General features: G+C 38.9%; 1 protein-coding gene across 6 annotated transcripts in view; it reads right to left on the bottom strand.

The window, feature by feature from the left end:
- Dlg2 (discs large MAGUK scaffold protein 2) overlaps positions 1-14,529 on the bottom strand; it is a 1,944,997-nt gene extending 1,930,468 nt beyond the window's left edge. For all 6 annotated transcript variants that reach the window (XM_045145568.1, XM_045145570.1, XM_045145572.1 and 3 more), the window contains exon 1: positions 12,843-14,529. In XM_045145568.1, the coding sequence (XP_045001503.1) occupies positions 12,843-12,861 (19 nt within the window). In that variant the 5' untranslated portion in view covers positions 12,862-14,529. The remainder of the gene's footprint in view (positions 1-12,842) is intronic.
- Between the last annotated feature and the right edge of the window lie 112 nt (positions 14,530-14,641).

Raw genomic sequence — 14,641 nt, 5'->3', positions numbered from 1 at the left:
AGCAGTTGAAGGCCCTGGTGTGCCCACTGTCAGTCAGTCTCCCTCTCCCTCTCCCTCTCCCTCTCCCTCTCCCTCTCCCTCTCCCTCTCCCTCTCTCTCTCCTTGCAAATAAATAAATAAATAAATAATAAAATATTCTTTTTTTTTTTTTTTTGAGGTAGGGTCTCACTCTGGCTCAGGCTGACCTGGAATTCACTATGTAGTCTCAGGATGGCCTTGAACTCTTGGCGATCCTCCTACCTCTGCCTCCCGAGTGCTGGGATTAAAGGCGTGCGCCACCACGCCCGGCTAATAAAATATTCTTTAAAAATTGTTCACATATCTCTATAACTTGAATATAGTAGAAAATTTAGATAATTACGGAGATAAGTCAGTACTAACATTTTATTTCCTGTCCACATCAATTTTCACCTGAATTGCTGGTATGATGGATGGTCTCCATTTTTCTGTTTTTTTCATTAAATGAAATCTACCTTCAATGATTCTTGTGTGCACTCAGAAAAAAGAAACTAAATTTGGACTACTTTCAGGTAGTTACAGGCAGAAATGAAGCTGTCATTTTCAAATGAGAAGTCTTGGGATGAAATATGCAACCAAAGGATATAGTGAGTGTTACATAAGTGGCATTGTAGATAATCATGTGTCTGTTAATTAAGACTCTATTGTATTTGGTTTAAGAATAGCACAGCCAGTGAGTTATAAATAATTTGGGATGGGTAATTTCAATTTGAAATAGTGGATGTCAATAGTGCAAACACATGAACTTACAGAAAAAAAAAGAAGACAATATACAAAAGAATTTCCTGTAGCTAAAAAAAAAGAGAGAGAAAATTGTAGACCAGAGGGGTGCTGCCATTAACAAAACTAAGATCAAAGTACAATAGAGGGCTGGAGAGATGGCTTAGCACTTAAGTGCTTGCCTGTGAAGCCTAACGACCCCAGTTTGAGGCTCAATTCCACAGAACCCAGGTTAGCCAGGTGCACAAGGGGGCGCACACGTCTGGAGTTCGTTTGCAGTGGCTGGAGGCCCTGGCATGCCCATTCTTTCCCTCCCTCCCTCTCTCTTTTTCTCCCTCCCTCCCTCCCTCCCTCCCTCTTTCTCTGTCTGTCACCCTCAAATAACTAAATTTAAAAAAATACAATAGAGGAAAACATGAATTTAATATACAAATAAGTCTTGGAAAGAAAAGCATTTGCAATAATGAAATTCCTTATATAAACTTATTTAACATTTTAGTTTGGAAAGAATTACATGTGCATTATATTGATTTCCAGTACTAAAAGTATATCATGCATATTTCATATGAAACTGAAAATTCAGAGATCCAAGATCACAGAGTACTAAATACCAGATTTGTAGTTTAATCCTAATGTTTTGGATTCCAAATATAGTGTTTTCTCCACAGTACCATTCTTAATCTTCCAAAAAGAGAATAACATTGTTATGGGAAAAACACAACCTATAAGGTATAACTTGTATCACTGAATTTTAGAATACTGTATTTAATATTAAATCACTAAATTTCACACATATCCCATATTAGAAATTGTATTCATAACATAAATAAAATGGCTTACTATTATATAAATCTGGCAGGCAGATGAAAGTCTCTCATTTATTAATCAGTTCTCTATTTACTGAGTATCTTACTATGATTTAGACACTGGAAGTGCAGTACTGAACAAGAGGGGCAGTAGACTCAAAGCACAGAGATTTTATTCTGAAAGCAAAGCAATTAAACAGTTCAACAAAATAAAAGAGTAAACCAGAGTATAATGACAAGACACCAGATGCCACAGAAGCCAAGAAAGAAGTTGTTACCATGTATACAAAGTTTAGCCTTAAATTCAACAAGGGACAACCCATGGACAGAATATTTTGAAGGGAGGACTGATATAACCATCTTTAGTGCCTTTTATTTTTCAGTTTCTAACACATGATAGGCAAGTGAGAATGGGCAAACCAGGACCTCTAGCCACTGCAAATGGACTCCAGATGTATGCAACACTTTGTGCATCTGGCTTTACATGGGTCCTGAGGAATTTAACCTTTGGTTTTGCAGGCAAGTGCCTTAACTGCTAAACCATCTCTCCAGCCCCTATCCATTTTTGGGGGGTTTAGAAATATTATTTTTAAATATATTTTAGTTATTTATTTGAGAGAGAAAAAGAGGCAGGAGGAGGGAGAGAATGGGCATGCCAGGGCCTCCAGCCACTGCAAACGAGCTCCAGATGCATGCAACCCTTTGTGCATCTGTTTTATGAGGGTACTGGGGAATCGAACCAGGACCCATTGGCTTTTCAAGCAAGTGTGCTAACCGCTAAGACATCCCTCCAGCCCTAGAAATATTTGAACAACCTATTATACATCAATTAAAACAAGCAATAACATTTAAATTTTCATATTTCATACTATTTTAATGAATATATAAAAAATTGAATAGTCACAATTTTTATCGGTGCTTATTACACATAACTAGAAAATAAAAATTGGTGATATTAGAACTCTGGACTCTATAAATAAAAATATTTTATTAAGAAATATTGAAAGTTGTACATGGTGACACACAGCTATAATTAAATACTCATAAGGCTGAAGCAGGAAGATCACAAGTTTGAGGACAGCCTGCACTGCATATGTAAAGGAAAATAAAGAAAAGAAAATGAAAGATGGAAAGAAAAGGGAAAGAAGGCAGAAGAAAAAATTTTAATAACAAAAAGAAGGAAAAGAAGAGAATTAAAAGGAAAGAGGAAAGGAAGGAGGAAGAGAATATAAGTGCTAAATTGGTTTTTATTTGTTTTTGAAATTTTTTTTGTTTGTTTTGGGTTCTTTCTTTTTTTTTTTTTTTTTTTTGACAGAGAGAGAGAATGGGCATGCCTGAGTCTCCAGCCACTGCAGACAAACTTCAGACACATGCGCACCCTTGCGCATCTGGTTAAAGTGGGTCCTGGGGAATTGAACCTGGGTCCTTTCAGCCATCCCTCCAGCCCATAAGTGCTTAATTCTTATGGTTGATGCAGCTGCTTTTGTTTTTGCAAATCAAGGATATTCATACAAAAATAACCAACTAATTAATACCAAGAGAAAAGTTATTCTTTCACAAAGTCTGTAAAAAGGTTTTAATAATAACACATACATTTCAACATGATACAACGAATGTGCTGTTTCATTGGTAATAGTATTCGCTGGCATTTGTTAAGTGATGTTAATCATTAAACATAGATCATCTTATTTAATCTTTACAAGAATCCTGAGGAATACTACCTGATTCGTTTTGCAAAGGAGAGAACTTCAAACAAGATAAATGATGTAACTTTTCAGTTACTTTCTACTCTCATAATAAAACACCTGAGAAAAGCAACATAAACAGGATTTATTTTGGCTCTGCTTTCAGTCCATGGTCACTTGGCCCTGCTGCTTTTGGCCTATGGAAAGGCAGGAGGTCACAGCAGAAATATGTGAAGGAAACCCGCTCACCTCATCGCAGCCAAGCAGTAGAGTGAGGAAGAGGTGAGGGTCCCAAAAATCCCTTTAAGGGCATACACACAATGATATAACTTGCAACTACTCAGTCCCACCTTTTTGGTAAGGCAACAAAAGGCAGGCAACACAGCATTTAGCATATATGCCCTTAGAGGACATTTACAATCCAAGCCACAACATCGTCAAAGGTTATATGATCAATAAGTGCCAGAACTAGAAAGTTCTTTCTGGACTGGCATACTGAAGTGGAGGGAAGCCAGTATTAATCAAATCCTTTCCATCAGCTAACTAAAGTTATATGAAGAAATAATAAGAAAAATAAAGAAAAAAATAAAGCCAGGGATGGTGGTGTGTACCTTTAATCCCAGCACTAGGGAGGCAGAGGTAAGAGGATCACCATGATTTCAAGGCCACCCTGAGACTACATAGTGAATTCCAGGTCAGCCTGAGCTACAGTGAGACCCTACCTCAAAAAAAAAAAAAAAAAAAGAAAAGAAAGAAAAGAGAAAAAAGAAAACAATAAAAAATGTTTCTCACAGAAATGATAGATCTTCATGTATAGGTAGAGAGAGGAAATAGAATTATTTTGCCCACTACTCAATGATTAACAGTAAAACATAAATGTGAGTTATAGTAATGGATAATTACTGTATATCTAAATTTATTCATCAAGAGTCCAACTTAATGAACATCCTAGTAACCTTCTGAGTATGGTTTAATTTTTTCCACTGTGCTGCTGCTGCTGCTGATGATGATGACAACATGATGACAATGGCAATGATGATGCTAATGATGACAATGGTAACAGTGACAGAGGATGTGATTATACAATCTAAGGCAAGAAAACAATGATTTGAAAATACATGTTACCATTTCTACATTGACCAGTAAACTTCAACTCCTCTATTATGTCTTATATTAAATATCATACCTTCACAGATGGACTTAATTCCTGTTATCTAATTTACATGACAGGGTATGTTAACAACACTACACAATCTTAACATGCTCACTTCCACATCTGCATTCCTAACAAATTTCAAGAGTGGTAAGAGCAGACATAATACCTTTTGCCCCTGGAAAACACCTATATGGTATATAGCAGGAGCACAGTAAGGTCTTGGATAAATGGTTAAATAAATAGGAAAATAGATTGCACATGCAATCTAACACCTTATAAAAATAATGTCAGCTTGCCTATGTAGGATAATAAAATAGAATCTAGTAGTGCCACTCTAAACCTTAGTATCATACTTTCAATGATAAAGAAGCCACAACTCTCAAAAATGATAAGACCCATCCAAAATAAAAGCCTCAGAATCTTAAGCCAATGGAGTTAGGGCTTCAGTGAATAACAAGATTGTATTATCAGAAAAGATGGGATAGAAAGGAAAATCTTATCTACGATCTTTGTAATTTTTTTTTTTGTTTTGTTTTCTTGAGATAGGGTCTTGCTTCAGCCCAAGCTGACCTGGAATTTACTATGTAGTCTCAGGCTGGCCTCAAATTCACAATGATCCTCCTGAGTACTGGGATTAAAGGCATGTACCACCATGCCCAGCCAATCTTTGAAATTTTAATAACTCATTTTCATAGAATTTTCTATGTTATATCATTTCTCTTGATCTTTTTTTTTTTTTTTTTTTTGAGAAAGGGTCTCACTCTGTAGCAAAGGTTGGTCTGCAACTCACTATGTGGAACAGGCACAAGCTGGCTTCAAACTCATGACAATCCTCCTGCCTTAGTGTCCCAAGAAATGAGATTAGTGGCATAAGCCACCAATACCCTAGGTGCCCTTGAACAAAAAGCCTAATACAAATGAGGTCAGAAGAACTATTTCATAATGGAGATGATTTTGGCCATAATTCTTGAAATAGCTTTGAGAAGGGCAGTACAATTGAACTTATACAGAAAGCTTACTAGCTGAAATTCAAAATGACTGACTGGACAGAAGAGACTAGGTAAAACTCATGATCCTTTGCTGACATAGCAACCTGCATTGAGGATACAGAGCCCTTGTATCTTGACTGCTTCAAATTCCTGAGCAGAAATTGTGGCTCTGGAACAGATCTCATTTGCCCAATAGAAAAGAGTTATGTATATCACTGTTATTCTAAAAAGTATTTTATAATCACTGGCATAATAATAGCAAATATTAAGAAATAAGGGCATACAAAGGAAACATATAATTACTAAAGAATAATCTCTTAATGTTTAGTGAAAAGTATTAGATCTATTTTTGACAAAAGTGTGAAATGACTGAAAGCCTTAATTCACTCTTTAAAAAAATCTAATACTGTATACATTTCTCACTGACTAGACTCTCTTACCCAAAAAGTAAACAACAGCAAGCCTAAAAGAGATATAAGATATTTGATTTTAAATGGGCCAGTAAGCAATTTCTCTAAAACCTAACACATCACACATCTTTTGCTATCAAACCATTACTATATCACTTGCAACTTTCTTAATACACAATGTATAATATAAAATCAATTAATAGAACAATTTACCTCTATATCTATTATCCAAATCACAGCATACACATAATTAGTAATTAAATATAAAAGTATTATTTTTATTTCTCTGTCCAAACTGTTCCTTCTGTATGCTTCCTGGGTTAATGAGTATTTTCTAACATCAAGCTTTCTATAGCTTCATGACTTTTAATATGCTCTCAATCAATATCAATATACCCCTTTGGGATAAAATAATAATAATAATTTTAGAAAAATATTTTGCAGAAATCACAAGCTTTCTGGCAGATCCAAGCCTTAACTCTTGAGTTTTATAAGCTGTGAGAAAAACACAAAAATGAAAACTGAAGTCTTGTGCTACAGAAAACACATCAAGTTACAGCATTACTCATGTGAAATAAGAGTTCAAACACAAATTGGGGAAAATAAATGCAAAGGGAATGCAACAGCCGCTCAGAAATAGTTCATAAATTCAAGCATATATTTTTCTCTCCATTGATTCTGTTAAAAATACATAAGTAATTCAAGAAAAGCTAGAAATCAGGTGTATATTGCAGGTAGCACACACCTATAATCCCAACACTGGGGAGACAGAAGGATGGAAAGCTCAAGGACAGCTAGGCCACGTAGGAAGATCTATCTCGAAAAGGAGAGAGGAGGACAGGTGGGGGGGAGGAAAAGCTAGAGATGGAAAGATAGTATACACAGATACAAGAAGCAAATGAAAATCAGTGACATATTTAAAAAAATAAGTTTGGCATTATTGCCTGCCAAGTAGCAGAGCTAGCTTTCAAAAAAGTTGGTGGGGAAAGGAGTAGCAGAGTGGGTGGGGGGCAGTGGGACTGCCCACCCTCCTAGATGCTTTGGGAGGAAAAATACAATACTTTATAAAAAAAAAAAAAAAAGCATGGAGGAGAACTGGAGAGATGTTTTAGCAGTTAAGGTGCTTGTCTGTAAAGCCTAAGGACCCATGTTCAACTCCCCAGATCCTACGTAAACCAGACCCACAAGGTACAGCATGCACATGCACACAAGGTGTTCACTCTTTTGCTTTCTCTCACTAAAAAAGACCAGAGCCGGTCATGATGGCGCATGCCTTTAATCCCAGCAGAGAAAGGTGAGTCACTGTATATTCAAGGCCAGCCTGAGGTTACATTTACATAGTGAATTCCAGGTCAGACTGGGCTAGAGTGAGACCCTACCTTGAAAAACATGTTGGGCTTGCCTCACAAAAAAAAAAAAAAAAAAAAAAAAAAATCTCAATGATTAAAAGTGCCTGCTTGCTAAACCTGAAAACCTGGGTTCAATTTCCCAATGCCCAGGTGTGGTGGTTTGATCTAGGTGTCCCCCATAAACTTAAGAATTCTGAATATTAGGTTCCCAGCTGATGGAGATTTGGGAATTAACTCCTCCTGGAGGCAGTGCACTGTTGGGGGTGCATTTATGGATATTATAGCCAGCTTTCCCTTACCAGTGTTTGGCACACTCTCCTGCTATTATTGTCCACCTGATGCTTGCGAAGAGGTAATGTCCACCTTCAGCACATGCCATCATTTTCCCCTGCCATCATGGAGCTTCCCCTCTAGTGTAGAAGTCAAAGTAAACCTTTTTTTTTTTCTTCCCCACAAGCTGCTCTTGGTCAGCTGATTTCTACTAGCAATGACAACCTGACTACAACAGAAAAGTTGGTACCAAGGAGTGGTATCATTACCACTTGAAGCCTAACTGTGTGGCTCTGGCCTTTGGGAGGTGATTTTCAAGAGGAATGTGGAAGGAGTTGAAACATTGGCCTAAGAGATACCTTGCAGTGCAGTAAGTACAGCTTGATAGACTATTTTGGTCAGAGGTGAAAGACCTGATTGCAGTAAGAACTAAGGACTGTGAGGTTTGGCTTATGAGGGTGAAAAAGAGCTTTGCCTGGATGGTGTTAGAAGTTTGTGTGAGAGGCTTACTGTTGTGGCTGTGTCCTGAGAATTTATGCAGGGTTGCACATAAATAGACTGGTATGAACAGAGGGATATAGCAAAGAAAAAATGAAATTTTAGGATGAAACTGCTGCCTGCTCAGCTGCAATCGTATGCGTGATTACAACCAATGAGATTTAGCCAGCTGACCTGCATTGGGACAACAGAAAGAATACAGTCTTTTGAAGGGGCCTGAATGCTGAAGGAGTGTCCTGTTCTTCAGTCTGCTTTATTCCCCCCTCTATTAACATACTGGCATAACACCTGATATTATGGAGTAGAAGAAATACAGGAAAGAGAGGGTCATTGAATTTGCAACAGTCTTGTGTTCTAGAAATGGCCATGGACAGTGTGAAGCAGGATTGCCTGCATGAAGACCCAATGGAGCCATGAGGATGAATTGTGGGTTGCAGTAAAGACCTAATGGAGATGTCAGGATCACAAGACAGCTGTTAAGGAGAGCTATCAGACCCAGATGAAGTTTTTCAGGACTGTGAGCAGCCTAGCTAGAGGGGCAGAATTGGAACTACAGAGACTGCTCATTTGCCAAAATTATCAGACTTGGAGATTTGTCACTGGCTAGAGTTGTTGGAGCTACGAGTTTGATATTTGCCCTGGTTGTTTTAAATCTTGTATTGGTTGAATATTTCTTTGCTATACCCAATGCCATCTTTTGCAGAGTGAATGTTTATTCTGTGCCATTATGGGGTTTTTTTTGTTTATTTTTGATATTATGGCTCAGTTAAAAGACCATCATTTGACCATCATTGGGAGTGATAAAAACTATGGGGACTGTTAAAGTTAGATGAATGCATTGCATTTTATATCATGTATGGTTATCATTTTATGGGGCCAGGAGCAGAATGTGGTGGTTTGAGTCAGGTGTCCCCCATAAACTTAGGTGTTCTGAATGCTAGGTTCCCAGCTGATGGAGATTTGGGAATTAATGCCTCCTGGAGGCAGTGTATTGTTGGAGGTGGGCTTATAAGTATTATAGCCAGTTTCCCCTAGCCAGTGTTTGGCACACTGTTCTGCTATTGTTGTCCACCTGGTGTTGGCCAGGAGGTGATGTCCATCCTCTGCTCATGCTATCATTTCCTTCTGCCATCATGGAGCTTCCTCTCCAGCCTGTAAGCCAAAATAAACCTTTTCCCCCCACAAGCTGCTTTTGTTCGGGTGATTTCTGCCAGCAATGAGAACCTGACTGTAACACCAGGTAAGGCCAAATGCACAGGGTTACACACGTGTCTGTAGTTAGTCTTCAGTGGCAGGAGGCCCTGGTGTACTCATTCTCTCTGTCTCTCCCCCTTCTTTCTCAAAATAAATAAGTAAATATTTTAAAAAGTAATTTTGCATGCAAAATGCTGGCTAGAAAATATATAATGAAAGAAGAAGGCTTGAAATGAGGAATAAAGAGAACACCTTTTCCTCACAGAAAACCAAAATAACACTTTGAAGACTATAGCCAATCAAAAGCAAAGCCATAAAACATTATGTGCCAATGAAATAATAATCTCAATTTTAATAGTGCCCATAAAATATTTGAAGCTATTATGCCTTAGGATTTTATAATATGATAGATAATATTCTTCAATTTCCTTTTAAAAGATATAATGTCAAATCATGAATATGAAAATGATAATGTTTGAGTACATGGTAAAAGGTTGTTTATACAAAACCCACTGTACACTGAGAACAGTTGGCAAACAGGAATTCAAAACAAACAAATGCCATGAAGTGAATAACATCAGAAAAGCATCTACATCAGTACAAAAGACACTTAGAAGATAACCAGTAGGACATTTTTACAAAACACAGAAACAAAAGGGACATCTATCACAAATTATAATAAATTATTTATTTCACATATGTAACAATGATTAAAAAAAAAACTACTCAGACAAAAAACTGCACCGTATAAAAATTCTGTGGAAGCTCTTTAAAATGGCAACTTTCTGCTAAAAACAGGTATGACACAACTATCATTAACTTTTTTTATAGTAAATCATAGAAATCATAGTTCAGTTCAAGAAGTCTTACTTAAATAGCCTCTTACAAACCCACTATGATCTTGAATTATCCAGAGAGTTAACACAAATTATCTTGAATTAACTCTAAATTTTCATCAATTAAATTAAGTAAAAGATTGTCTAATGGGCTTAGTTGGGAGCAAATCAAGTAACCACTGTAGCCAATAGAATCCTGAATTTAAAAAAAAAAAAAAAAAAAAGGGCTGAAGAGATGGCTCAGCAATTAAGGTGCTTGCCTATGTGTTCAAATCTCCAGGTCCCATGTAGCCAGATGCACAGTGATGCAAAAGCACACAATGTCACACATGCACACAAGGGGGAGCATATGTCTGGCCTTCATTCCCAGAGGCTGAAGGTCCTGATGCACCCATTCTCTCTCCCTCTCTGTCTCTTTCTGTCTCTCTCCTAAATATTAAAATATATACATGCATATATACATGCATACACACACACACACACACACACACACACACACACACACACATACATACTGTTGAACAAAAATATTCTCTATTAATAGAGAAATGAAAGAATATTCTGAACTTCTGAGATCTTTAATGTGAAGAGATGGGAAGAGGGAGAAATTAATGCTATCATGCAAAATAGTAAGTTTCAGACACTACAGTTGTAATTTATCCAAGAGCAGTGAAGAATGGCTCCTGGAAATGGACTTAGTGATATTTCACACCCACTCCTATGTCCCACCATGATTGTATGTCACCAGTGAGGAAATTTCCTCTCTACTTTGGCAATAATGCACAAAATAAAAACCAAATGAAAATATGTCTTAAGAAAACTTCATATTTTGACAACATATTCAACAATTAATAAGTACTTGCTCAATGGAGAAGTTATTATTTAAATTTACATTAAGAAGCTGGGTGTGGTGGCACACACCTTTAATCCCAGCACTTGGAAGGCAGTGGTAGGAGGATCACCGTGAGTTCGAGGCCACCCTGAGACTCCATAGTGAATTCCAGGTCAGCCTAGGCTACAGTGAGATCCTACTTCAAAAAACCAAAAAAGAAAGGAAGGAAGGAAGGAAGGAAGGAAGGAAGGAAGGAAGGAAGGAAGGAAGGAAGGAAGGAAGGAGGGGAGGGAGGGAAGGAAAAGAGAAGAGAAGAGAAGAGAAGAGAAGAGTAAAGAAAAGAAAAAGAAAATTACATTAAGTCTCCTTTCTTCTACTATATCTGTACCATGTAACAATGGATATTCAAAATAATGGAGATCAGTCACCCTGGTACAGTATATCTATATTAAATTCTAAGATATTCATTTTTTCCTATTTTGTACATACAGTAAGTCTAGCCAATTAAAAATATAAAACACATGCAATAATTTAGCCAGTGGTCTATAATAAAAATTATACAACCTTTATACTGTCAATTTAAAAAAATTAAAAATATTCTCTAGATCAACTAAATAAGTAAATTACATAATGCATATATTCTACATAATTTAAACATATGCTCATTTTCCTAAGAATGAACTTGTTGAACATTTTTAAAAATGTATTCTGTTATATCACCAACACACTGTTAAAGAAGGAAGATAGGGAGAAAAAAGAGAAGAAAGTGAGGAAGTACCTATAATACACTTTTTGTTTTGTTTTTTGTTTTTCAATGTGGAGGTTTCACTCTAGCCCAGGCTGAAATGGAATTCACTATGTAGTCTCAGGGTGGCTTACAACTCCGGCGATCCTCCTACCTCTGCTTCCTAAGTGCTGGGATTAAAGGCATGTACCACCACGCCCAGGAACTGTTATACTTTTCAATATTCATTTTTAATAATGTGGTAACATTTCTAAAAAAGTTTACTTTTTTTTTTTTCTTTTTTTGAGGTAGGGTCTTGCTCTAGCCCAGGCTGACCTGAAATTCACTATGTAGTCTCAGGGTGGCCTTGAACTCTTGGCAATCCTACCTCTGCCCCCTGAGTGCCAGGATTAAAGTCATGCGCCACCACACCCGGCTAAAAGTCTATGACTATTTCCATATGCCTTCCAAATCCACAAGCAGAAGTAAATGCCCTACAGAGCCCAAATGCACTTTATCCCACAATTCAAGATTTTGTTTACTTAGTAGAACAATTCACATAACTGGGCAACATTTGCATATATGTTAGTCCAGTACAGGAGAGTTCAAGGGTGTTTCAAATTTTGGTTTAAAACTCTTCAGAAGCTCTTATCTTCCACATCAGGTTTTTTAAAGCCTGGTTTTACTAAGCTCCTAGGGAATAAAGCTAATATGGAGTAGATATAAAGTAAATACAATCCATAAAGTTTCATCTGTAATTAACTATGCTTCAAGAACCCAATGGATCTTGCTCAATTCAAAGTAAAAGTTATTGAAGGGAAGAGAAAAACACACATGAGCCTCATGTGGGTAACTTTCCAATCATGTTATTGAATATTGTAGAATAAGTTACCAAAGTTGTGCTATTATAATCACAAAAGTGAAAAATTGCACCAGAATAATTCCAACTATAAGGTCTATTTTAATTAAAATATAAATGATAAAGCTATAATTTTTTTCTGGTACACACAAAATTACTTTGCTACCTTTCACAATTATGTAATTTGCTCAATAAATAGTAAGCCCATGGGGGAATAGCTCTATTGTACAAATTTCTTTTTAAAAGATTATTTAATCTTTAACAAGGTAAGGAGAGTCTATAATACCAAATCTATTCTAATTACAAGTGGCTATGGAATCACAGATGTCTGTGATTATTATCTTAGTCCACGTTAACAGAGCTAAGTACCACTGAGCAGATATTGTTAACAATATTTACTCAAAACCAGGCACTCTCCAATAGAATTTGAATTACAAATATACCACAACAACCAAGGAAATGGAAAATCATGCTACATAGGAACCTCATATCCCACCTTTCTTCTTGACTGGCATTCTGGGGTCTCTCCACTGCCACAGAATTCAAAATCTCTTTTCAAGTCTCTGCTTGATCCAGCTGACTTGAAGTGGAACCACCGAACAGTTGCAAAACACTTCACTGCTCAATTTTGATTTCCAGGCTGAGTCTTCTGTTTCAAACAAAGAAAATAATGATGCATTTTTTTCCCCACAGTTTAACTTTCTAACGATGCCCACGGTATTTCGAGAGAGAAAAAAATAAGTTTTTCAATTTTTACAAAACACGTATTCTTTTCTTAAAAGGTGAGAAAGTTAGTGTACGCATAGAAAGCGTTTTCAGAACTCTTCATTCAGGCAGCAACATTTTCAGAAGTTCGATGACTAACTCAAGGCACAAGCCAAATTTAAACAGCTGTCTCATTACTTTATACTTGATCAAAGACGAATTGGTTGGTAATATAGAGCCTCAATTCTTAGGGGAAAAAAATTTAAATACCCCTTTCAAAGGACTTTTTGAACCCTCTCACTCTAATCTCTTTAAAGGTGCGTGAGTTTGAACAGTTGTCTGGGGCAGAGCACTGAAGAAAAGGCCCCTTGCTATTGAATGGATCAGAAGTTCAGTATCTCACCCCCTCAGGAAGACAGGATCCAGGCTGTCACTTTCATATTTTTCTTCTGTGCTGTCCAAGCCCCACAGGGTTGGATCCTTAATGCCCCTCTGCTTCTGCCTCTCCCGTGTATTACCCGAGAGGATTGAAAAGAAGGGAAGCAATCCCTTGGCATGGAGACATTAAAGGGACAGTGCTACTCCATGGGCACTTGATGCAGGATGAGTTGGCGAAGCAGATGTCTTCACACTGGAGTCATTCACATCATTGCCATGTCTTCGCATCCAAGCACTCCCTATCCGGCGACGGGGGGAGGAGGGGGAGGGTCGGGAAACCAAAGGCTGTTGGAGAGGAGGGAGCGCACCTTCCCCCGGAGGTGTTTTCGGAGACGCTGGAGTAGTATCAGGCGTGCACTCTTGCCCACGGAGGGAAGGCAGAGTGCCGCTACCTGGCTTCCACCTCCACCCTTCCGCTCAACGTCTCTCCAGGCAACCCACCTGTCTTCTGCAGAGAAGACCACACGTGCCCCTGACACCGCTGGCCATCCCTGCCCGCACCCCGGTCCTATACAGAGGAGCCCTGGAATGTCCTGCACCCTCCACCCGCGACGAAGTGATTCCTCGGGCGAGAGGAGCGGCAGCACTGTGAATTATATAACTCGCGAATTTGGCTTCTCTAAGACATGGAGGCTGGAGGGTCGGGGGTTGGCCGGTCTGGGAGAGGCTGCCGGGCATTTAGCTTGCACGACAGCGCGCCGGGCCTCCTCGCGGCATCCTCCGCCCTGAGACACGGACACGACGACAAGGGGTCTTTGTGTGCTGGGGGTGCGGGTGGATGGCTGGGTGGGTCGGGGGACAGGTGGGAGAATCTCTCTGTCCGGTTCCTTTCCGAGAGGGGCAGAAGGGTGGACTGTGAGGGGACTGGAGGAAGAGGAGGCTGAGTCCGGGTGCTCTGACCGTGCAAAGGGCGGCAGGTTGCAGGCTCTGAGGAGGAGGAGAAGGAGGTGCCTGGGCACCCCGACCAGGTCCTAGCGGCGAGCTGCCCTCCCGAGTGACAGGGGAGGGCTGGCGCGGCTCAGCGGAGCTCACTGCCCCGGGGAAGGAGGCGCGCGGCAACATTCCTCCTCCTCGCCCCGCCCCACGCTCCCTCAGGTTGACGAGGGGCGGGGCCCGCCTGACCAATAGCAGAAGGAGGAGACACCGGGCAGG

The sequence above is a fragment of the Jaculus jaculus genome, chromosome 3 (genome assembly GCF_020740685.1).
Source record: "Jaculus jaculus isolate mJacJac1 chromosome 3, mJacJac1.mat.Y.cur, whole genome shotgun sequence".
In the NCBI taxonomy this organism is placed as follows: Eukaryota; Metazoa; Chordata; class Mammalia; order Rodentia; family Dipodidae; genus Jaculus; species Jaculus jaculus.
This window is presented reverse-complemented; position numbering and strand designations above follow the sequence as displayed.